Source organism: Mastigoproctus giganteus, chromosome 1, assembly GCF_048544385.1.
Source record: "Mastigoproctus giganteus isolate SK-2022 chromosome 1, ASM4854438v1, whole genome shotgun sequence".
NCBI classification, from domain to species: domain Eukaryota; kingdom Metazoa; phylum Arthropoda; class Arachnida; order Uropygi; family Thelyphonidae; genus Mastigoproctus; species Mastigoproctus giganteus.
In genome coordinates this window covers 212,842,925-212,870,225 of record NC_143575.1, presented here as the reverse complement: position 1 = coordinate 212,870,225, position 27,301 = coordinate 212,842,925, and the positions used below count along the sequence as shown (strand labels likewise).

General features: G+C 33.9%; 1 protein-coding gene across 1 annotated transcript in view; it reads left to right on the top strand.

Moving 5' to 3' along the window:
* kz (putative ATP-dependent RNA helicase kurz) overlaps positions 1-27,301 on the top strand; it is a 215,910-nt gene that overhangs the window by 160,145 nt on the left and 28,464 nt on the right. The window contains exons 17-22 of the mRNA XM_090368664.1: positions 991-1,178; positions 5,881-5,940; positions 12,369-12,525; positions 18,991-19,111; positions 24,932-24,992; positions 26,835-26,949. Coding sequence (XP_090224790.1) covers positions 991-1,178; positions 5,881-5,940; positions 12,369-12,525; positions 18,991-19,111; positions 24,932-24,992; positions 26,835-26,949 — 702 coding nt within the window. The remainder of the gene's footprint in view (positions 1-990; positions 1,179-5,880; positions 5,941-12,368; positions 12,526-18,990; positions 19,112-24,931; positions 24,993-26,834; positions 26,950-27,301) is intronic.

The window sequence follows — 27,301 nt, the reverse complement described above, 5'->3', positions numbered from 1 at the left end:
GTGCTTACAAAGTGCATGTACTGTGATGTGCATTTTGAGCCTCTGTCATTTTTATTGACATAGCCTTTGCAGTGGAAATATTCCCTAATTTATGACACAAATTTGATTACTGGGTACTGTGGGATTCTAGTTTATAATGAGTAAAATCTTTTTAAAGAATTTGGTATTCTGTCTTTACTGTCATAACCAAGCGAGTGCATCCATCTGAATTTTGTGCTTGCAGTTGCACATATTTTAACATCATTAAGTGTGTTATTTTAAACCAAGTGGTTAGAAAAGATGTGTTACAGATTTATTCTGACTTAAAAGTGCTTACTGTACACAGTAAATTTTTTCTGCCTTATATGCTGCCTTCTCTCTACCAACTGCTCCATTCTAATAGCCTGTCACACCATGCTTTTTTCAGTTATTCTTAACTGATTTGTTTGTCATCACACTACACTAAAAAAAAAAAATACTATAATTACATGTTGTTCCTTGCTGTTGTTGTTATTTGGTTTTTAGGAGCATTAACAACTAAGGCCATATTGCTCCGGGATATGTGGTGGTATTCCCTGACCTTTCCACATCCTCCATATTTGGTGGTCACGGGCTCAAACCCCGGTCTAATCAGGAAGCGTGTGCTACGCACTGCTGCTCTTTCCCACCTGGCTACGGTTCCTTGCTGTATGCCATCTTATTTTTTGCTGTTTCATCACTAGAGGCAGTGGGGTCAAATATCCAACGTTCCTGCATACAATAATATCAGATTCAGAACTATGGGACTTAAGAAAATAAATGGCATGACAGTGGGCTGCATCTTATCCTAAAGAGCTTGTTTGTGAAGATGAAATTTTAATTATTATTAATCTTGACAGGAAGTTAATTTTAGTTTCAATCTAAATTGACTAATCTGATAATATACTGTCAACAAAAATCTTACTTTACTGACAGAGATATGAAAACCTTGATTTAAGAGTAGTTGTAGTACTTTTGCCATTTTTTTTTTAGGGGAATGGACATCCAAGGTCACACCACTGGGCTCTATCATGTCGTGTTTTCCTATTAGCCCAAGGTATGCCAAGATGTTGGCACTTTCTCACCAACATGATCTCCTCCCATATGTAATTGCCATTGTATCAGCTATGACAATACAAGAAGTCTTTCTGGATGGTCATCTGAATACTGAACAACAAGAAGTGAGTGAATATTAAATTATATTTTCTAATATTGCTTAATATTAATGATAATAAATAAAAAATTTATAAAATTGAATGTACATATTCCAGTATATATCAGTTATAATAGGACATCATGTTTAAAGATTAAATGGACCAGCAGTAAATAACTACTCAGTACAGAGTAAATGGTGTCTTGGCTGCTTAGATATCTATTCTTTTTTTACATTGAAACCTAATATGAGACCTAGAATGGTCACTCTAGTAGATTCTTGATGATTTCATGTTATTTCAGATAGGTTCTTGTGTTTGGTTCTTGCCAGAACCATGCCACTTAACTTATGTATTAATGTTTTTGCTACTAAATATGCAGTTATTCCGTTAATTTTCAAGGAATTACATCAATACATAGTCTGATATTGGAATACTCTTATTAGATATTTACCAGAAATGACGTGCTTCCACTGAAAAAGGCAGTGTAACTGAAAAAAATTTCTAATTTTAATTTACTACTTCAAATATCAATAAGTAAATGGTTTTTCCAATGCTACAAGCTTCGTTTATATTGACTGGACATGGTTCATTGAATGTGAAGCTGTTTCTTAAATTAGCTAATACCAACTTTTGTCCTGTGGTTTTCTGGAGGATTCTACACACGCACGCACACGCACGCACACACACACGCACACACACACACACACGCACACACGCACGCACACACACACACACACACACACACACACACACACACACACACACACACACACACACTTTGTGTAGTTTGAACTGATACATATTGTGGTTATGACACAGCCTGCCCAGAGTCCATATCTGAACTCTGCTAGACATAAGCAGCTTGGTAAAAAAATCAGTGTTAATAAATTTGCTGCCCTTTAGCTTTTGTAGGAGTAAACTACACTGGTGTCAAGAAATTAAGTTACACTTGTGTGTTTTTATTTGTAATTGTAGAAATTTTTCCATGAAATTTGATATCCTGATACAATTAACATGATAAATCTGAATACAACTTAAAAATATGATTCGAAGCTCTGAAACTTGCAAACAAGCTGGCTATAAAAGTACATGCTACGAGAACACCACTCATTTATAATCTAATGTGATACATAATGAATTCTCCAATCCTCCCAATGAATAATTAAAGCTGGCTGTAAAAGTACACACTACAGCAGTCCCACTCATTTATAATCTTATGTGGTACATAATGAATCCTCCAGTTAGGCTTTTCTTTTCCTTTAGAATGCAGTGAGACCTTGAGCTTCCTACCTACTGGAACTGGCCCACCTTCCCAAGGTGTGGGCAAGTACTCAAAGCAGCTTTCCAGGTGATTGTTGCCTCCTCTGGGTAGCCAAGCTGCCAGCACAAACAACACAACACAACACACACACACACACCAGCTACATAAACCTTATACTACTACATGTCTGGCCCATTTTTACAGAGTCTGTAAAATTACAGTGATACGAGGTAAATTTGAACTGACATTCTAGGAACCCCTTCTTAACAATAACATATGTCCACATACAGAATGCAGTGGAACTCTTTGCAGCCTAGTGAGCATGATATATCTATATTTGCCACTTGTTTGGAGAGATTGGCTTCAATTCCTGTCTATGATTGGAAAAATTCCTAAAATCCTCTTCAATCTATATAGTTAGCACATCTCAAGTGGAGGAATGATCCTTCTCTGCTAAGTTCTGGTCTTTTCAGCTTGCACAATATGCATATTAGCTCATAAATATATACTTTTGCACGCAAAAATATGCATACTGATGTGGGTTTCAGTGTAGATGTTTGGATGATTTTTAACAGTGGATAGCCATTTGTGAGATTATGGCAGGACTGTTACAACTTTGCAACATAAAGGGATTACTGCTCTCTGTTCCTAATAGTGACACCATAGGGTGATGACAGCCCAGTAGTTCCTTTTATCTCTTTTAAGCTTTTATGGTCTCTCTATCTCTTTTGAGTTTTCAGACATAACATGAATGGCAGTTTCAAAGTAAACTATATAAAGGCTTTCAAAACAGGAGACTGTATACAAGATCTATTGTTTTTGTTTCCTTCACTCTCTCCCACAGGAGAGCCCATCTGATTTGTTCAACAGCTGCATTGATCTCCACATGTTTGAGGAAGGCACCTTGACTGTTCAAAAGTATAGGCACGAGATCCTGGCCCTGTGGGATAGGCCCTTAATTCATTTTCATGGATGATAATGCTCTTCCATATTGGACTTAGCTGGTTGATAAATTCTTTCAAAGTAAGGATTTTCTTTGGACTACAGAGGCCAACCAGATCTGACCTTATAACAAAAAAAAAAAAAAAAAAAAAAAACCTATGTATTCCTCTACTCACATAAGTAACCACCCAATTAACCATTGAATTTATCCAAGCCATCAGCCTCAACTACCCATGGAGACAATCCAGTCTAAACTTCTATTCCCTCATAATTAATTTATGGTCCCTAGTTCTGGATTCATAACAGTAGAAATTTCACCTTCATATTATCCTCTCTCAGAGCCTTATAGACCTCTCTCAGAGCTCCTCTAAGGTGCCTGGTTGCCAAGCTCTGTAGCCCACATATTCAGTTTTTGTCTCCTAAGACCACCCTTTTTCAGGTCTCACCAAGCAGGTTGCTTGTGTTTGGACCTTTTCAAGAAGTTTGATATCTTTTTTTAGGTGCACTCTCCATACTTTATGGCAGTATTCCAAGTGTGGTCTTACAATTGCCTCATGCAGTGGGATTATGCCCTCCCTATCTCTATAAGCAAATGTACAATAAATCAGTGATAGGATACCATGGGCCTTCCTTACCACCTATCTACACTTTTGGAGAACTGTGTCTAACTATATATAACTCCCAAATCCCTTTCTTGCTCTACTGTTTTTAATTCAACTTCACCAAGTGTTTAAGTTATTTTGGGGGTTGCCATTCCTCCAATTGTAAGACCTTACATTTTTCTGCATTAAAACATAGCTGCCACTTTCCCAAGCTTCATATCATCTGCAAATTTGATATAATTTATGAAAATCAGAATCATCGATGATCCCTTAACTGATTCATATAGAACCCCCACATCTAGGATCAGATCGATACAAAGAGTAACCAGTAATCAAAATCCCCTCTACTTCCTGGTATTCAGCCACTCTGCAATTCATTTTAGAATCTTACTTGCAATTCCAACACATTCCAGCTTATACAGTAACCTCTCACAAGTGGCTGAGTCATATGCTTTGCTAAAATCCAAATAAACACTGTTGAAATTATTTCCTTACATCCAGCTAATGAGTAACCATATCAAAATAGCTGACTAAGTTGGTTAAACAGGATTTTCCCTTAAGAAATCTGTGTTATGCAGCCTTCAGAATTTCCATTTTTTATCTGAATGTCACTATATTGCACTCTCTATCATTGCCACTCTACAATCTGATTAGTTTGACTTCCACTGAATCCAAACTAATTGGACTGTAGCTGCCTATGTCAGTCTTGGAACCACCTTTACATATTGATGATACATTGATACTTCTTCAATCCAAAGGAATCTCTCCCAAGTCCAGTTTATACTGACTTTCAGCTCAATTAAAGGCAAGATTATCATGTATTTATTCTATAACAATTTCACATATATATTATAGTACTGTGTTTGCTGGGCTCTTTGTCATTACACTTGTTCAAAATATGATCAAAAAGTTCCTTGACTGTGTTTTTATTTTTAAAAAATATTGTCGCTTCAGTAGAATCCAGCAATTCTACTGCTATTGTAATATTTCAATGCCTTTTTGTGATCCTCAGTGCATACTGTGATTTTTCATTGACCTCTAAAATCTCAAAAAAATTCTCTGCAGAAATTTTTATTTTTGGAAACAAAAGAAATTGCAGAGTGAATCTGAAGAATGCAGAAGGTGGAAACCACTGCCATGTTACTCTCAAGAAAAAATTGTCACAACAGACTGTTATGATCAGTTACCAATCAGCACACCATTTGTCAAACATTTTTGTAGCCCCATCTATTACATAGAGAACTTCTCTATAGAAATGCTCTTGACAGTTTGGCTCATTGAATAAATTTTTTTGTATGATTCCCATCAGTGCCAGAAAACAGTCAGTTTGTTTCTGACATTCAAATGGACCTGCTCATGCCAGCCTAAATGTGCAACAATTTCTGGCCAAGAGCAGTAGTTATATTCCTTTATTCTCCTTATTTTTCAGATCTAGCTTTCTGTGATTTCTTCTCTTTCTCAGAACTAAAATTTGTACTTAAATGGTCGTGATTTCACATTTCAAGGATCCATTAAATTGCAGGGTATGTTATTAAAGGAATTTAAAGAACAGGGACTCCAAAAGTGCTTCAGCAGTGGAAAAATTGAACTCACTGTATCAATCCTCAAGGGGGGGGGGACACTTCACTGTATGATAGTATAGAATATCTGCTAAATGACATTTTATCAATCTGGTAATATGGAGTTTCTGGTGATATCAATCTGTGTATGGAGTTTCCATTTTTATATAAATAATGTTGCTTTATACAAAAATAATGTATGTTTTTATGAGTCTTTTGCTTTAAAGTATTGAATATTTTTGATAATTAATTATTTGTTTAACCTTAATTTAATCTTTCTCTACAGATTTGCATATTTCATTATTTTTCCTTTCAGTTTATTATTATGACCCTGATTTATGAATTGAATTTTCTTTCCAACCTAGGCTAAATTATCAAACAATTCGCAGAAATGGAATCAAATAAAAAAAGTGTGGGCAGGACAGGTAATAACCTATTTATTTTGCTTATATCATCTTGTAATAACCATTAATATGTTTAAAAATTTCCTTTAAAAAAAGTCAGCTCAAATATGCCTAAATTACACTTATTAAATTAACATCATTATTTGCTGGCCACAAGCAAATGGCAGTAAAACAATATGTGTATATTCTCATATTTTTATTTTCTAGTTTTGAAGCACTTCATATGGTTTTGGTGGGATGAGCATCTTGAATACCCCCCTCTCTCTCTCTCTCTCTCTCTCTCTCTCTCTCTCTCTCTCTCTCTCTCTCAGAAGCATTGTGGTTGATGTCATGCATTTCTAAATTGGTGAAATAATTGATCTGATAAACATGGTTTGAGTAATTTATATTTCAGCAGATATGTTAAATAGCTATACTAATAGTCTAATCTGTCATAAATTTTTTGTTATTAAATTATTATTTTGGGTATTTTTATGAGTATAGGTAGGTTACAAGATTGTAACCTACCTATCCTTAGTAAGGTAATAGTGTTGTTTCTTTTCCCTCTTTGTTTTCATTGCCCACAAAAAGAAATAATCAGCACTATATAGGGACTCTCTGACAGTTTCTGTCTTTCTTTACAGATTTGCATATCTCATCTTCCCCTTTTCCATTTATTATTCTGACTTTTCTGATTTATGAATTGAATTTTCTTTCGGTTCTCCATGTATAATATTTTCTTCATTTGAAACACATCAAATTTACAAATTGTTTACATTTCTGACTGTTCATTCCAATAAAAAGCAAACTTGAGTCTAGGTATATATAGTGGATTCCAGTTATTCCACCGGTTAATTGGCATAGTCATTTATTTGGGACAAATCTTAAAGAACAGAACCTAATTGAGAAAATAGCCAGGGTTTTCTTTGCTTAATTGGGACAATGTGCCGTTTAATCGGGGGCAGGAGACTGCAGCACTCGAGATTACCCTACTATTGCCTCCGACCATACCACGTGGTCCAGTCAGATTTCTGAAGTCACAACCATAAAACAATAAAAACGATCAGTTTCCGGTTTATTGGGCTTTTCTGTTAGTGCAATCTATATTCTAAATGGATGGTAAACTTGATCTTATTGAATTTGTGATAATACCGACACCTGGAATTCTGTGGGTTTTTACGGTATTATGGTGAAACGTGTTTCCCCTTCCATGAAATCTTCAATAATATAAAAAACATAAATAAATTTTCAGAATCTTCTCTTCATTCCTATTTTTTAAGCTTTGTAACTTGTTACTCCGTTCTTACTTGCGCGTATCGTGTTAGTTGCAATTTGTGCATGCTATGTTCTTTGTTATTGATTGCTTATCTTTTTTACTGTTTTAAATTTTAACCGCTCTCCCAAATGTTAGTGAACAGAAATATCAACTAGTTAGTATGTACATATTACAGTATATATTAATTAAGCTATGTGTGTAAGCGTAAATTTAGTTTTATTTTGCTAACCTGTGGAAAATATTCTTCCGATTTTCACATATCATTTAGTTTTTTTAATTGGTAAGGTAATAAAGTGTAAATTTGTGCTTAATATATCTTTATTTTTATAGCCTGTGAATAATATTCCTCCTATTTTTGCTTATTAGAATTGCTGTTTAATAGAATTAAAATTCGGTTCACAAACGTGATCACAGTGACCGGCATAATTGGGGCAGCCGCTTAATTGAGCCAAAATGGACTATCCCGATATGTCCCAAATAACCAGAATCCACTGTGCGCGTATATATATACGAGGGGGTATCAAAAAGTTCATACCCTGACCTAGATAAAACATCAATAGGAATATGCTATTTTTAATATAAGTTGTCTACACATTCAATAACTAACATGTGAAATTTCATTCCCATAGGTGATCATACACCAGAGGTAGTATGATCACCTATGGGATGTCCAGAATCTGAGGAAGGACACCATGGTTGACAAAGTGGAGTATCAAGCAGTGATGTTCCTGCATTTGCAGGGCAAGAAAGCTCAGGAAATTGATGAAGAAATGAAAGCTATGTATGGGCAGAATTGTTTATCCTATGACACTGTGAAAAAGTGAAAATGGGAGTTATGGTGTGGTCATATAAGTGTCTTTGATGGACCAAGAGAAGGAAGGCCATCAACATTCACAGTTGCAAAGACTGAGCAGCTGGTACTGAGTGACAGATGTGTGACAATTCATTTCATCGCAAATGCGGTGGGAATTAGTTATGGGTTTGCCCACATCATTTTACATGACCATCTGCACAGTCTTAAGGTCTTCACACGATGGGTTCCAAGACTGCTGATGCCTTTGAAGAATCAATGTCGAATGCAATGTTCTCGCTAACCTTTGGATTTGTGCTACTGCAGCATCCACCCTATTCTCCTGGTCTAGCACCGTCAGACTTCTTGTTTCAAGAAATGAAGAAACCATTGCATGGATGCCACTTTGATTCATCTCAGGAAGTCATCTCATGAAGTGGAATCTTGATTTCAGGCAAAAAATGCAGACTTCTATGATCAAGGCATTAAACAACTGATCCACAGATGGGAGAAATGTGTTACTATACATGGAGAGTACATAGAAAAGGATTAAAGTTCCTGTGAAGTCTCATCTTTCTAGTGCTATTATTTCTAGGTAAGGTATGAACTTTTTTTGATACCCCCCTTGTATTATACCATAATATCGCCATTATGTCACATTGTACCATATCAAACTATTCTGTGGGAGGACTTGAACCTGCACCATATTTTTGAACATAGTGCTGCATCTTCTTGCCTCCAAATAAAAGACACTAGTGTGGCAATTTGTGACAATCTGATTGCTTAGTATGATAACAGTACCATCTCTCTCTCTGGACCAGATCATCTCAGGTGATAAGACATGTTTCATATACAACCTACAACCAAAGGGCCCTTGTCCACAAAAAATTGTTGTACAAGGGTGCCCGTTTGGAAAGTTAAGACCAGATGAAAATATTCCATGACTTCTAGGAATTTATTCTACAATATTTATACAGGCCTATCAGATAAAACAACTAGAGTTGTGCAAATGAAAGAATTGGATGTTGTTTCACAACAGTGCTCCTCATCAGTCATGATGATTGTGAAATTCCTGTTGAAGCTAATTTGGTAGCACTACTGGTATGCTATTCAAATTTGTCACCACTAGATGTTTACTTATTTTGACCTGTGAAAATATTTGATTAATCTAACCAAGTGAGGTGTAAACAAAATGAGACTTCACTACAGTTGATTGTACAGCAAGATAATGTCAAACCTGCTTTGAGAAGCTCTACTACTGTTGGCAAAAGTTTGTAGTAGTCCTCTTGAACTACTACAAACTTTTGCCTCAAAAATTTGCCTACAGACTTTTGCCTCACTCTCTCAACTTTTTGAACTTACCTTGTATATATTTCAAAAGTACACTGGTGTGCAAAACTTAAGGACCAACACTATTTCTAAAGGTTACAACCACAAAGTCAAATGAAACAGCCTGTGGTGATTTGCATAACTGTCGCTGTTCAGTGCAAAGCCGGTGCACATGCAAAAATTTGAATCGAGATGAGAGGGCCACATAAACAGATAAAAGCAGCAGTTTAGCAGTTATGTGCAAATTACCGAATGGTGAGCACGATTGTTACAGATGTTTTATTGGTTTCATATAGTGCTACAAACGACAAAATGGCCAGTAGACAACATCTGGATGACTTTATCCGGGGTCGAATAATTGGGAAGCTCGAGGAGGGTCCGAAGTGCGAGGAGTGTGGCTGCAGAGTTTGGTATCGCCCATAGCATCGTCTCACATGCGTGGTCGGTCTTCAGAATGACAGGTACAGCTGTTCGAAGGACCAGTGGTGGTCGTCCATGAAAAACAACACCCAATGATGACTGCTATATAATCCTACAGGCCAAGAGGGACCGACACCAGACAGCGAGATCCATTGCAAACCAGCTGCACTGGATGCAGGATATCGCGGTTTACTGTGGTCAGGCAACTCCACAATGGTGTACTGTTTGCCCGACGACCATAACACTGTATCCTTTTAACACCTGCCCATTGGAGACACCGTTTAGAGTGGTGCATCAAACACAAGGACTGGACAGCAGCACAATGGGGTAAGGTACTCTTTACCGATGGGATAAGATTCAGTCTCAGCAGCGATTTTGGACGTCAGCTAATCTGGCGAGAGGTTGGCACACGATATCACCCCGCAAACATCTGGTGCACTATGACCATAGTTGCCGATATGACTAATAAATCCCTAAACAAACAAACAAACCTCGCAAGCATCACTGAAAGGGATCGATGTGGCGGTCGAGGTGTTCTCATCTGGGGAGGCATTATCTTGGATGGATGTACACAACTCCAGATACTGGATGGCGGTACTGTAACTAGTCACACTACTGTACTGACCTTCCCCGTGTGCATCTGTTCCGAGGTGCCATTGGCCCCAAGTTCATGTTTATGGATGATAACGCCACACCCCATCGCACTGCAGCTGTTGATATGCTTTTGGAAAGTGAGGATATTGTTCGTATGGATTGGCCTGCCGGTTTCCCCCAATCTAAATCCCATCGAACACATATTGGACGCTCTGGGGAGACGCCTAACGCCACGTCCACACCCACCAGAAAATGTTCACCAGCTGAAGATGGCGCTGACAGAGGAAAGGATGATGTTACTGCAAGAACTTATTGACTACATTGTTCTAAGTATGGACAGGCAGTGCAAAGCCTGCATCGATATTAGGGGTGGCCATATCTCCTACTGAGGACTACCTTTTCCCTTTGTTCCACATTTGGCAGTGATGCATCTGTATCATGGCAGCCAGTGCTATGTTGCCATTTTTGAATAAAGTCCCTCTGTACTGTTTTGTTTCCATTGTTGTGTCGGTGTTGTTTCCTTCATCATTTTTGTACCTCACGAAGTTCCTTTGGTATGCTTTTCCCATATTCCAGCTTCTCCTATGACAAGCTACAGGTGTAAACCTGACTGGTTCTTAAGTTTTGCATACAAGTGTAAATATATGCCAAAGCCTCGTGTATTAATTACACTATACTTTTTTAAATCTGATTTCAGAAATGAAAAAAATTAATTAATAAATAAAATATATGTATGGGGTGCATAAAATAATGAAAACACCTGTGATAACAGTTATAGGTATGCATTCATATGGTGTTAGGCCATCCTTTGCTTTTAAAATAACTTGTATTTTATGGAATCAATTCGTATAAATCTTGAACTGTCCTAAGAGGAATATTGGACCATCCGACATGGAGAAACGTTTTAAGCTCCTTGAGTGATGACGGTGGAGGAAATATGCTTCTCATTCTGCTCTCAAAATATGCCTACAGTGGCTCAATAATGTATAAATCTGGTGGAAGATGCTTACCCTCAGTTTCATGCTCCTCAAACCAAGATTGGCCATATCTGGCTGTGTGTGTGTTGCACCATTTCATCTTGAAACATGGCATTGTTTGTAGGAAATAATGTTTGCACTTTTGGATGAACCTGGTGATTCAGAATATCAAGTAATCAGTGGTAGTAATTTGCCCATTTGGGGTGAGGATGGGTTCTAAAGAATACTAAGCTATTGCTGCTTAAACCATTGTTGATCCTCCTCTTCTGTGTTTGATGGTTAACACAAGTGAGGATGATACTCTTCCTTTGGCATTTGCAAATGTAAACTATGCCTGATGTTGGAAAAAGGAGCGAATGATCATTTGTATGAAAATATGATGTTTTCAATCGTTGTGTCCAGTCTTTGGCTCCTTACATCATTACATCCTCTTTCTAGCATTACGATCAGTAACAAGTCCCTACCATAAATTTCAGCTTTATGAATTTCTTGCTGAACTGTTTTGCTATAAATTGGAATGCCGAGACTCACATTAAGTTCTGTAGTTATTTTTGAAAAGTAATAGTTTTATGTTTTCAGGCTACAATCCTTTTCAGTGTGCAGCAATCTCTTTCAGTCAGCTCCAATTTTCTGCCACAATTCATCCTATCAGATTTTGTTTTTCCATACTTGGTGAATGCAGACATCACTTTCAATACAGTTGCTGTAGATATATGAAACAGATTAGCAGTTTTGATCACTGATACCCCTGCTAAACATGCACCAACAATTTGACCTCATTGGAATTCAGACAGGTCAGTCATTTTTTTCATTACCTTTTTAAATCAACTCTAAATAAACATCAGCTTTTATCATCTTTCCTTCACATTACTATCTGCAAGAAACAAAAAAAAAAAGAAAAAAAAATCACTGCATGTTCATAAATATGTCATACAGCCATTACAAAAACTGCTACTTTCATATCAGGTGTTTCCATTATTTTGTCCACCCCATATATATATATTTAAAATGTATATTAACATACATAAATTAACTGCATTAAGATTTATTACAAATGTGTTACAGTTCATTTTGTGAATTTCAGAGTCATTCTTTATACCTTGGAGATGTAATGATATTGCTGAAAGCAGTTGGAGCCAGTGAGTATGCTGGTTGTACACCTCAGTTTTGTGCAGTAAATGGTTTACGTTACAAAGCCATGATTGAGATAAGAAAGTTACGAATTCAGTTGACTAATGAAGGTGAGCTAGTAACTGTTTTTTGGCTCTAAATACAGTAAACCCTTGCTAACCAGTTTCTGTTCACAGTTCAGTATGTTGAAAGACACACGGGATTTAGGAAGGCAGATGAGTAACTCTGATTGCACACTAATTGAGTGTGCAGAGAGAGACAGAATATACATTACGTTGCCTTGCGTGTTGTTCAATATCGTTGTTGACTCTAAGTTGGACGCATGTTATTGCTTATATCGCTTACTTCTTTATATGTAAGTATGTATGAAAGATATATTAGATAAAGTATGCATACTTGGAGGTGAAAATTACACAAAGTGCCTGTGACTAGAAAGGTAAGGATAGTAGAAAAAGAAGTATAGTAGATATGTAAAAGGTGAAAGAATGTTAATATCCTAAAAGTTATGATGAATTAAGAAAATTATGGGCTGAATTACAAAGCCAGTAGGAGGTGAGTGAACTGTAAAGTAAAATTATTAATAATAAGGTAAAATACAATATAAATAAAATAAGATAAAATAAAATAAAATGTGGTAAAGCTGTCATCAGATATGGGTGACATATTTAGATAAAAGTCGAATACCGGCAAGGCAAATATGCAGAATCTGATGTCAGCTGAAGTAAATATTGATACGTGGTCAGGTATTTCATCAGGGGACTACACCTGACCATGTATCAGGAAACACGTTTCTGTACTTGTCCATAGTAGTAGAAGAAAGGTGAAAGGCCAAAAAGTAAAAAAAAAATGAAATTAGCACATTCTTCTACAGTATGGATAAGGTAGTCCCAACACAGTATCAATTATTATGGTTAAAATAAGGATCAAGTTAGAATAAAATATAGTTAAGTGTTTTCAGAATGGAGAAAGGTGTTTTTTTAATAAAAATATGTAGAGTTTTGTGTAGGATTTAAATGTTATAATTTTGTATAAATTAGAATTAAATAATTTGGAACAAGCACATGGTATAGGGTGAGGTATTAAATTGAAGATAGGGAGGGGAAAAAGGAGTAGTTAAGTAAATAAAGACAAAAATAGCGATAGGAGGAGGAGGAGGAGGATAGTAGGAATGTTCAACCTCATATACACTAATAGTTTTACAAATGGGAAGAAAGTTAGAAATAGATAGTAGAAAGATAAAAAGCAAAGAAAAAGTTGTTAAATCACACTGAGCTAGCTGGGGTTGCAAAGCCCAACCTTATGGTAAGGGCTCTGGCTTTGTAAGCGTTAGTATAAAAAGGAGTTAATATCAAATGCTTGTATTGCAAGGAAAAAGCAGGCGGAAAAAATATGTAAGTCGAAACCTGCCAAGAAACAAAATGAAACCAAAAGTATAATAAGAAAGTGAATGATACCTGGAGTTTTCAAGTAATGCGTAGCAGAAGTAAGCTGGCAGGAAAATAATACATAGCTGAAGGAAAAAGGTGGGGAAATACAGAAATACAGCACACATATTTAGTAGAGTAGATGAATGCATGTCAACCAAAACCACATTAGTAACGTAGCTACATGATAAAGCAGTTTATAGCAGCATAATGGACTTAATAGAGAGCTGTGAAGAAATGGAAAAAGATCGGAAAATAGTGACCTCTATTGTTATATTTGAACAAATAAATGCATGGAGATACATAAGATTAGCATTGTAAAAAAGGAATGTGGTTGGAATAATAGGACTTTACTCTAATAAAGTCATAAGATATACAAAAATAAACATAACAATCATAGATAAATAAAAAGTATTGAACACAGCAGTGATAAAAGAATGCAGATCAAAATTAGCATTAGTAGAGGCATATGATGCAAGAAAGCAAGCTTATGCAGCATCAGCCAAAAAAAAAAAAAAAAAAAAAGCTCCCATTTCACTCCTCCATTCGTTCTAAATACCTGTCCAGCTCAACCTTAAATTTATTTAGGCTATCAACTTCCACAACAACGGATAGAAGTCTGTTCCACCAACCAACTACCCGCTGGCTAGAGGCAAACTTCCGCATGTCTATCCTACATCTGTCTTTCCTCAATTTGAATTTATGCCCTCTCAGGTGATTATTTTGAGCAAGAAGAAGAATCCCATCAGCATTGAGCATGCTCAAACCATTCAAGGCTTTATACACCTCAATCAGATCACCTTGCAGGTGCCTAATCTCCAGACACTGTAATTTGCAAAACTTAAGCCTTTCTTCATAAGAGCAACCCTTTGTTCCATTCACTAATCTTGTTGCCCTTCTCTGTACTCATTCCGACAGCTCTACATCCTTCTTAAAATGAGGCCTCCAGACCTGTATACAGTACTCAAGGTGTGGCCTGACCATTGCCTTATACAAGGGAATAATCACCTCCTTATCCCTGCAAAAAAAATTCCTGTATATCATTGACAAGACACCATGAGCTACTCTTGCAGACCGTCTGCACTGCTCAGAAAACTTCATATCTGCCTGCACAATTACCCCCAGGTTCTTTTTGTTCTCTACCACTGTCAATGTAGTACCACAGAGTTGATACGTTACTCTGGGGTTACTGCTTCCCATATGTAGTACTTTACATTTGTCAATGTTAAACTTCATTTGCCACCTCTCAGCCCATGTGCTCAACTTTTCTAGATCCTGTTTCAGCAGTGCACTGTCATTAGCCTTAACAACCCTGCCAACCAAAATTAATAGATGATAGACCAAATGATATGGCTACAATATATTAAGCTGACAATTGAAGTTGTGTAATCTCATATAAATCGAAAAATTACAAATTAGGGGAGTAATTGCTTACATATCTAAGCATAGAAAGAAGGAAATGTGTGAAGAATCACATAATATTCTGAGATAGAGAAAAGTTAGATTAATAATTATAATCTGTAGTCCAAAATAGAGTGAACCAATATTGAAGTGATATCAGTAATCATTACTGCAATTGATAGAATGTCTTAATAAATCCAAAGGTAGTTTCAGATATAATTCCAAAGGTGAAAGGGTGTAGTAAGAATCCAATGTTGAAAGAACAGTAAATAATTCCAAGGATACAGAACTAGTTTAAATCCAGTGATGAAAGAACATGAAATAATTCCAAGGATATAAATAACTGGCTTATGCAGCATCATTGGGTGACTTTATACCCAATGGTGATGTAGTTAAGAGCAGGTGAAGAACAATGATGAAAGAACAGGAAATAAGTCCAAGGATACAAAACTAGTTTAAATCCGAAAATGGAAGAACATGAAATAATTCCAAGGAAACAAATAACTGGATGCCTCTAGATCCAGTAGTAGTGTAGTTTGGAGACTGTAGAAAGTAATTTATACTAAAATAGCAATATCAAGTCACTAAAAACCAAGGGTGGCTATACAATTTAAGTATAAAATAAATCCAGAGGTGGATATTCAAAGGTAGAGTAGTAAATTACCACATTTTGTGTATACATTAAAGTAACTTTAATACTTGAAAGATCCAAGACCCAAAGGAAATTTTACATTTATCTACATATATTGTAATCTGTACCTGAAAACAAAATAAGAAATGTCAACATAGACTCAATGTGGGAAAGTGAATTATTAGTAATTTCATGAAGGATTGTTAAAACATATCAAATGAATACATGAGAAAAGTGAAAACTTAACAGTAGAAACTTAGCGAGTAAAGAAACAAAGTAATCATTCCGAAGAAAATAATTACAATCAAAATCATGTATAGTTATTACTTACCAAGTAGTAGAATTCCACCATATTATATTAGAACTTTACAAATACGATTAGAACTGACCAGTTCATAGGAAATTATAACTGAATTTATTTCTGATCAAATGGGAAATTATGTTGAAACAGTACTTTATAAAATAGATAGGGATGTTATTGTTGATTAGCTTATTGTAAAGTAGTTAGTTTTGGTGAACAGTAAATGGTTACTACATATGTTAGCCAATCTAATAGTTTGAATACAAATTATATTTTTATGTATTTTATTGGAAATATTGGAATGCCAGTGGGTAAGGTAAATGACATCAAAGTTAATTTTATTTCTTTTATGATATATGTCAATATTATATGGTAATGAAGCATTGCTAAGAGTAATATGGAGGTCAAAGAAGTTGGCTATGTAATTAGTGGAGTTTTCTTTATTTAGTTTAAGTTCAATGGGGTAAATTGCTTTGGCTATAGGTTCAAAGTTTGTATTTAAAACTAGGATGTCATCTACATATCTGAAAGCTAAAAGGTTATGATTAGGATTGTTTATGGTGAATAGTTCTTCATAATAGTGTAAAAATAGATTGGATACTAAGCTTGAAATTTGGAAACCCATGGGAACACCAATGATTTGTTTATAAGTAAGTTTGCCATCGAAGATATAGTTATTAAGTAAACAGAGATTACATAATTGTTCCATGTATTATCACTTATATTTAATTTATCCTTGTATCTGTGATAAAGTTGTTAGCACAAATACCAGTAGGCTATGTGGGATTGAAGTGAAAAGGTTGGTGAAATCAAAAATTTCTATGCTGGTTATGGTATTATTAGATTTGAAGGTGTTGATGACAGCTTGGTTATTGTTTATTATCCAAGTAGATGTAAGATTGTTAAAAGTAGTTTTGAGTAGTATGAAAAATTGTTTAGCTGGGAGGTAGCAACCACTATTTTTGGAGCTGGTAATGAATCTGAAGCCTACAGGTTGTTTATTTCACCAAAGCTCTACAACTACTTTACAATAAGCTAATCAACAATCACATCCCTTCTTTATACGTATATACATATGTACATAAGTTAACATATTTTATATAATTATGGGTTCTAAAGAATTAAAAAGTGGAATAAAAAGAAAACACATTACTTTAACTATCATTAACAAGCTCAAAGTGATGGAACAACTTGAAAATGGTGTTCCTTGAAAAAAAATTGCTGAAGAATTTGGTATTGGCCAACAGACTGTCAGATATTAAAAAAAAAAAAAAAAAAAAAAAAAGAATCTATAAAGACATTTCCTTTAAAATTTGATGTGGGATGTGATAAAAGCAGTGTATTAAATAGAGAGACAATAAAAATGCCAAAAATGTTGCTGGAAAAAGCTGTATTTAAGTGGTAATCACTGCAACGATCAAGTAGCATTGGCATGCTATGCCAACACCATCTGATAAATGTATAAAAAGAAAAAAAGGCAATACATTTATCCATCTATCAATGGATAAATGTATTGTCTTTTTATAGTTTTTAAACAAAGCCTCTACAGCGATATTTTTTAAATTTATTTTCATCAGCGCTACCTATGTCATTAAATTTTCCATTTATTTGTGTTTTAAGTTTTTTTGAATTTTAGGACTATCTTTTGCTTCACTTATCTGGATTATTGCATAATCCAGATGACCTCTTCCCCCAATTAATCTGGATTAGCAAGGATTTACTGTATCTGATTTTTTGTTCTAAGAAATTTATAATAATTATTTAAAACAGAAGCTTCTTCTACAGATTACTTTTTTGCTTTTTTACATGTGCCAACCACAAACAGTAAAAACATTATTATTCATTATTGATTTATAATTATAAAACAGCAAAAATATAATGGTTCTCTCTTAACAAATATACAGTGTACTTTTCATTATGCATTTATTTTAAATAGAATAGAAAAACTGACCAAAGATAATTTGTTAGTAAATAACTCTTTCATAGTCATTATATACATAATTGATAACAAAAGACAGCTGGGGAAAAAATGATTTATGCATTTTATATTGACTTCATTATTCCACCTCAATTGTAATATTTACTATATATGAATACTCCTGTTCATATTTATCTTGTAATTTCAATACCTTCTTCTTCTTCTTCAGATCATATAAAATGAAGAAAAAAGAAGTTAATTCGAAAATGAGCACGTTTTAAAATTGTGTTCCATACCACACCACACTAGAGTTATTTAGACTACTGGTGCTCAATCTTTTATGTTGAAGGGTTGCATTTTATATTTTCTGCGAACCCACCCACCCACAAGCAGGGTAAGGAATGGGTTAGTTTAATATTGTACTGTTTAGCTCTGTAAGAGCTAAGAAAGATGAATGATGTCTTTCTCAAATAAGGAAAAAAAAAAAAAAAAAGTGAAAAAAAAATTTAAGGCACTGTACTTTTGTTTTGTGGTTTTAAACGGTTTATTGAGTACCAAATGTAGAAATACTTAAGAGTTTTTTTTTTTTTTTTATTTGAAACTGATCAGTCACCTAAATTTTGCCTTTGTTTGATTTCAGATGAATTTAGAATGGCTCAACAAAGGTATCTAAAAGCGTCATAAAATTTCATTAAAATCTGTTTAGTCACATTGTTACCTGTGAACAGATAAACATGCCATTTGCTATTTTACATTAAAAAGAAATTTCTCTACAAATTATTTTCTTGTGAATAAGAACATACCTTGTTATTTTGTTTCATTTGGATCACATGTAATCTTTCTTATTCAAGTTTTATATGTTTTTCCAGCAAATATTTACACATTTTTTTATACTTAAAGTTAACCTGATCTCACCAGAGGCTAATCTTTGTGTTGATCCAAAAATGAATCCCCCTACAGATATGCATGCTAAATTGCTTAGGCAGTTAGTATTATCAGGAATGGTTGACCACATAGCTAGGTAAGTTTGGTTTTGAAACTCAAATTCCCACAGTTAATTTTTAAATTGTCATTTTAGCATACAGTAGGGCACTAGTTTTTGTGATCATGTGTGCTAATATTGATTCTATTAAATGGTGGCTCTATTAATCAAACATTAAAAATACAGTAGCATATGCATTCTTATAATCAATGATAATATAGTATATTTTGATGATTTGAATCCATTCTCTGAAACTTGATTCTGTTAACCAGCTGATTCTAATAGCCAATGAAAATTTTAAGAGGTGCTTACTGTATGTGGATGGAAATATTAAATATATATTGGTATGTCAATGTTTAGTCTTCTGTGGCAGCTTAGTTTGCATGATACCTCATTGTCTGCCACTTGTTTGGAGAGGTTAGAATTTGGTTCCCATCAACAACTGAAGGTATAAAATCCTCTTCAATCAAGACTGTAGTTAGTCTCTGGTGAAGGAAGTAGCACCCCCCCCTCCCAATTATTTCGGGTTTTTGCAGCCCACACATGTACATCAGCCTGTTAATTTACGCTTCTGTAGACAAATATGGATGACACTCTCCAGTGTTATTAAAATAATTTATATATGTTGTAAGTACATAACCTTTTTTTTTTTTTTATTTTATGCCCACTTGTATATATACTTGTGGCCATTTGGTTCCTGTGTTCAACTATCTTATTAATTAATCTATAATCCGCAAGTATTGCTAATCACATGACTAAAGATTTTGTTATAGGCTTTTAAGCCTATAATAAATATAAATATTAGACATATATTTTATATATTATCAATTTTATATTTTGAAATTTTTTTATATAAATAATACAAAGCTTAACCGACCTTTAATGGGTTTTTTTTTTTTTCCCACTTGCTTTAGCTGTATTTTACAGTTCATTTGGAAGAATCTGGTTCACTGCCAGTTGGTTTCAGCACTTACTAGTCACCATTTATCCAGTAAAAATGATGTAATGTGCTGTCGCTGAATAACTTAAAGATCACACATATCAGAATTTATTTTGTAAGTCCTCAAATTCAAACAGAATAATTGGATTTGACGAGAGGATTAAAGTGATAAACAAAAATTATCACAAAATTTTATCTTTTCTAATGACTATTGTATATGCAATATGATTAAGATCTTTTATTTATTCTTCTGTGTAAATCATATTTCTTTAACAACCAAGAGAAAATATATTGATAAATTTTATATAAAAATTCAAAATGTTTTTGGGCATTTGTAGAGCCTTGGAAAGTGGAATGTTGTATTTTTATGCTATTCTGGCTATCATAATTGCCACAATGATGGGAGAAAAGGCAGTTTGGAGATGTAAGATTTGATTGGTGGATATACATAGTTTTATCCATTTATTGTGTAACCCAGTAGTCAACAATGTGTGTTAAATTACCATGCCAGCAGAACACATGATGTCATTGGATATGGAGTGGGATATTTTTAAGTAGGTAGAAGAAGACAGGTGGTCTTTGAATAGTACAGCATTTATTGTTGTAGTGTGTAACATGGCTTTCCCCCTTAAATAACATGTTTATTTTGGAACATTTTTTTCATTTGTGTCATTTTTTCAGTGTCAAAAGACATTTAGTAATAAATATTCAAACAAGCATGTTCCAAATAAAAAAAAATAAATAAGCAGTCTTTATTGTACATGTAACGTTGAGTACCTTATTACACACCATGACAAGAATTTACATATAACAAAAAATATTCTGTTTATACTTTATCATGACCACTAGGTCAGAGGTGTTTACAGTTAATCATTTCAACAATGAATATAATCATTAATGGTATTTAGCAATTTATGAATGCTGGAATGGGCCTAAATAAGACAATAATAAGGACAGCCACTCATTGCATTCCGCATCATTTTCACCAAGCAGGTGGTGTGAATAACTATAAACATAACTGTAAGTCAGTGGTTTTAACAATAGAAAAATTAAAGGAAATTGAAGTGTTTTTGAGATTTAGAAAATCTCTACTTGAAGTTATGATGGTGTCAGTTGTCAGTTATTATTAATGTTGTTGTAGAGTTTTATATGCATCAGCAACTTAGACCATATTGCCCGTGTGTATTATCTATAGGAGTGTGTGTGTGTTCATGGGCTAATTTGCATGTTGTGTGGGCTGAAAAACCTGGAATAACTCACCGTGGGGGGAATACTATCCTTGAGGTTGGCTAATTACAGCTCCAGTTGAAGAGACCTTTATAAATTCCTCCAGTCATCAGTGTGATTCGAACCCAGATCTATCCAAACGAGTGACAGGTGATGAAGCCATTAAACTATCATAGAGGACAAGTTGTCATATGGGAGTGCATATCAAGCAACAAAAAAGTTGAAGATACATGTGTATCAAAATCAGTCATTCATCTCAGGATATCTTTTTCTGAGATGGAGCCTGGTTTCATTTGGTTGGTTATGTCAACAGCTAGAATAATTGAATATGGTGCATAGAAAATCCTTGTGCAATGTTAGAAAGACTTTCATACTTGCGTGTATGAAAGTATATTCCTCTTGTTAGTGTCAAAATGAAATTTGATGCACAGCATGACATGTCATGTAGGAGTTTTGTATGGTCAATTTTCTTTAATGAGATGGAGACTATTGAGGTGTACCAGTACATCTGTATGCTTGGGGTGGATGTTATTGCTAGTTCTAACAGGACTGATAGATGTGGATACTGCTAGACATTGGTGAATTATTGAGGGATAACCACTTTATTTCACAAGGTTTATGGCCTTCTCATTCACCAATTCTTACCTTCATATTTTTACACATAGGATGCAGTCAGGCAGTCGGCATATTCTGGATGAATAATTAAACTGCATTCACACCACTGATGAACTTTTCTTAATGTAATAAATGTATCTTAAATCTTGGTGAATGATTTACAGTGAATTTTGTATTTATTAAAGTTCAATTGAATATAATAATTAAAGATAACTAGAAAATTTTAAAATGTATAATATATTAACCTATTTCTTACTTTGTGAATATATTGCTCAAAAATTCTTTATACACAATGTAGCAAATTGTATTGGTCTCCATGAGCTCTTTGGCACCTGTAATTTGAATTTTGATACAGCTCACTGTGCCCAAAGGTTGGCTTTTTCTGATATCTCTGAGGACCAGTTTGATTGAATGCTCCCCCTGACATTTTTTGATTTTTGTAGTAAAAGCCAGTAGTACAGGAATCTTTTCTATTGAGAACAAAAGTAACTTGTGGCTGTCCTTCATTATTTGGGAATAGTGATGATGATGATGATGTTACCATTTCTAACCAGTTAAGTTTTAACAGTAAACAATCAACTTATTGACTTTCCAAACAGTTAAGTGGGTCTCTGTGGATGGTAAACAATTCTTAAAATGAAAGGTGAGCCTGGAAATGCCAAAATCTGAAGCAAGACTGAAGTGAATTAGTACTCTAATACAGAATTTTAAAAAATCTCAGCCTCCATAATCATAAGTCAACATAAATAATTAATTTAAAAAGCAAGCAATAAATAGTTGATTTTTAATTTCTCTTATCAGTATAATAAAGTATGTAGCCATTTTTTGTCAATTTATAAGAAAATGCAGTCTATAGGGACAATTATTCTAAATTAATGCTTGTTTATCAAAAAAATTATATAATTAATGCAATTTGTATGGCTGATGCTACATACAGTAAACTCCCATTATAACACTTCTGCTTTTAAAGCTCCTTTCTGGTTCCATAGTCAATCATATGAAGTGCCATGCATTTTTTAATCAATAGCACTCCTATTTAAAATGTTGTACCACTTATATCGCTTTTTTTTTTTTTTCCTTTAAGGTTCCAAGAAGGAATAAATTTGGATATAACCTCTTGGGTTTTGGAAAAGGGGATGACAGAGACTAAATTCTAGAAATTGTGTATGATGCAGTTTGTTTATTTCATATATAACCTGAAACTTTGAAGGTAGAAAAGCTGCTCTTTACAATTCAGTGTCTTCCCATTTATCTGTGAATTTGCACTTTCCTCGGCTTTTTAAAATTAAACATTGTTCACTTTCTTTCCATGTTGGCACAGTAATCAGTGTGTGTGTTCAACATAGCATCAATAAATTTCATTAATAACAACATTATTATTGTTTTGTTGTTATAGCTTTATCATGTTTATAATACTCAAAATATATTTAGTTTCATTTAATAAACTAAATTTTTAAAAATTAATTTTTTTTTTCTTTTTTCATTTCTGTTAGTAGCATGCAAAAAAGGTTGAAGGTGCTAAAATAGCAAGTGTGGTACATTAACTGTGTAAGTTTTTCAGTATCAAAAACCTACACACTTAAATCATTGCTTCATAAACACTGAAAAAATGAATGCTCTCTACATTCATGAAATATGAAAAAATAGTCCCCAAAAAGAGGGCATCCATATGTATAGTGCTCCTTAGGACTGGTCCCTTAGAAAATGCTATAATGGGAATTTACTATATATATTTACAAAAAGCATAAATTTCATTATGTAATTATGTAAATAATAACACAAGAAATCAAAAAATAATATGTCATATTAAGTGATTTTTAGACTTGGATATTTTATTACAAGTGTCAGTGTTTGGCAAAATACTTTTTTGTTTTGTAAGTTATGGTCTGTCAGTCTCTGTTTGGGTTTTGATTTTATATATTTCATTTCATAAAATGGTTGCTCATGTTTATAAATACTCCCAGAGACCACCGTTGAGTTAAGATTATATGGGAAGATATGTTGTTGTTTAAAATTAGCACCAAGATAGCTAAAACCATAAAGTAGCTATATATAATATCTGTGAATTATGTGTATTCTATGTTTTTGGTTTTTCTGGATGAAAAATAGAAAAAGTTGTTGGGAGGGGAAACAAAGCAACATTTTCCTGAGCCTGACTAGCTATCCCTTGTGGGGGGAGCCCATAAAAATTTCTCATCCAGGTCTTTTCTACATGGTATTGAATTATAGGAATTGTAGTGGGATGATATGGTCTCACTCCAAAAATTCAGAGAAATGACAGAAAAACAAAAGAAACATTAACCTGTCGAATGCCATGAGTTGTCATGGGTAACACAGTTGGTAGAATCGGTATCTTCTCTACACCAGGTGGAAAAGACATGGGTTCGAGTCCTCTTGATGGCATGAGGAATTTTTATGGGACTTTTTCACAATGTGGCTGAGTTAGTCAGTCTCAGATGAGGGTAGCATGGTTTTTTTTCCTCCTGGAAACTCTGGTTTTTCATTCAGAAAACAGAACATGCAATTTACAAACAGTATACATGGAGCAATATGGCCTTAGTCACTGATGCTCTACCGCACAAAAAATGACAACCGCACATGAGTGGGCTCATAGGTCATAGGCTGCCTGTCTCTGTTTTAGAAGATGCTGTGCTTCCTGTGTTGATGGAATTTTATGATAAAGGACCACACATGTTTCAGCCGAATAATGCTGCTTGCTGTAAAGTGCAATTCTTGTTGACCTGGTTTGAAGATAATATGCTATCACTGGAATGGTTGGCTCAGAGCTTTGATATTAACTCCGTTGAGCATCTGTGGAATGAATTAGAGAAGTATATATTAATTGACCATAGAGGCTGACTTAACAATCTACATTAAAAAGATTCTGGTATACATGCATCAAGTATCCAAAATCTTTGTATCAAAAATTGGTGGATAGTTTGCTGTATATGAGGCTGTTTGCTGTGTCGTAGTTGGAACCATAATGTTAAATTGTTTATGTATGAGACTTTTCCGACTTTGCAGTCTAATTCTTTCCCCCCTTACTTTGTAATTATTTATCTTATTTTTTTTTTCAGGAGGATTCCTGAAGATGAAATAAAACCAGAAAATAAAAAGAAGTTTAAACATGCTTATCAGGTATAAATGAATAGAAATGTATGTTATGTATACATACATGTTTATATTAGGTTAATACTATAATTATCATTAAATTTTTAAATGAGTTGAAATACTCCTCCCCCCCCCCCCCAGGGGCTCACATCTGGTGAGTATGGGCTTGGCACACCCAGGATCCTGAGCTGGATATCATCATTCTTCTCTTTCCTTCTCTCTCTCTCTCTCTCTCTCTCTCTCTCTCTCTCTCTCTCTCTCTCTCAGGGTAACTCAGATTTTTTTTTTTTTTTTTTTTTTGCCTGGTGCAGCAAAAGCCTCAGGCTTCCTTGCACCATATGGCTAATCGTAGCTTGTGAATATATTTACTATATTACTATCATATATGCTATGTAATATGTAGATGTATAAAAAATCATTACTGGCTCTGATATAATTTTATGTTAATGTGCTTTTTTAATGTTACTAATGATTCCAAAACTGAAGTTGATATTTAGTTTTAGAAAAAATTCAATATATTTTCAATATTCCAATGATTTGATAGTCTATTCTGTTAGGTGACAGTGTACAGTGGAAAACAAATCATAGTGAAATTTTTTTTAATAATTTATGAATTTTGGTCATTTGCAGGCATGAAATCAAAAAATGTATGTAGGAAACAAAGCAGTGAAAGTTAGTAGTTTCAAAAATGGAATTGTTACCAGTGCCATCATTCTGAATTACTGCTGAAGTGATGAGAAACATTTCAAGTATTCTGTTGTTATGTTTGTAAATAGAAAAATATTGATTGTGATCTTCTAAGCAGTGTAAATAATAGTTGCTGCTTAGAAGATCACAATCAATATTTTTCTATTTACAAACATAGCAACAGATGTTCTGTGTTCTTTCAGGATGCTGACTAATTTGCATTTGCTGGGTGCCTGTCTATTGGTGAAAATGGTAGTAAGGTAATTTTGCCTTGCATTTGCTTTCCTCCTCTTCAATCATCAGTCCAGAGTAATAACCCAACAAGCAAGCAAAAAAATGATATCACTAACAAATAACATATCCTAAATCCATATAAAGAGTTAATATATTCAATTAATTATTAATTTGTTAAGTGTCTTAGTGTATTTTAACTGAGTAAACAAGACAAACCATTCTCCATTTTTTTTTTTTTTTTTTTTATTTAAATTTATTATTACCTAATATGATCTGGTAAATGAGCTGGAGATAATAAAATGCTGTTTAACTATATGAAAGACTGCCTTTATTCCTTATATTAATTCTCTAACAATCTGTGTATAATCTGCAAATATTTCATAAGAAAATTACTTTTGCTTATGAAAAAGTAATATAAAAAATATAAAAATAATAAAAAATTGCTTTATATATTTTTTTGGCAAAAAAACTTTTGACAGTTTTGTAGTATCATTAATTTTTATAAAATTATATGAAAACAATAGAGATAAACTTTAGGTCAAGTTATTGCTCAGTTATTACAGAATATGTTCAATGTAATTTTGGAATGACATATGTGATGATTGTTCATAGATTAATTATGTAATGAAACACTTCTATACAACATGAATCATTCAGATTTTATGTAGTATTAATTCATTACATAATTAATCTTTAGAGTACACTCAACATATATACTTGATATGATAGCAACTTGTTATTTGTAAGGCAGGGATAATTTTCTCTCTTTAGAAACTCACTCTAAGAGTAGGCAAAAGCTATTAACTGAAATGTGATACAGACTAAAATATAAGATAATCATTAAAAATATATTTTTTTGTAACAAAGTGGTGCCATGTTGACTTTCAGACTGAAGAATTATATCATATTATGTGTTCTTGTTATTATTATTATTTTTTTTTTTTCTAGTGTTTGGATGTCGAAGATCCTGTCTTTATCCATCCCAGGTCTATCTTGAGTAAAGAGGTGCCCCAATTTGTGGTCTATCAAGAAATATTTGAGACATCCAAGCTGTACATGAGAGGTATGGGAAAAGGATTTATATAGAGAAATTTGCTTGAGAAAATTTTCCTTAAAAATTAAAAAAAAAAAAATTGCACATTTTTCACATAATCAAGTACTTGAAACAAAAAGCAATTCACATGTGTAAATCTGAAAATCTGTTTATTATTAATATGTGTAATTGTACATTTCAGAGATCTGCTTCTTCAGTGATTGTTATCTTGCTGTTGCACTCACAAAATACACCAAAAGACTAAATTTACAGAAAATCTTCCTCAGTATTTAATTGCCAAGGGTTCTGTCTTTATTCATCCCAAGCCAGTCTTAACTAAAGAAGTACTCCAATTATGGTCTCTCAAAAGATATTTGAAACA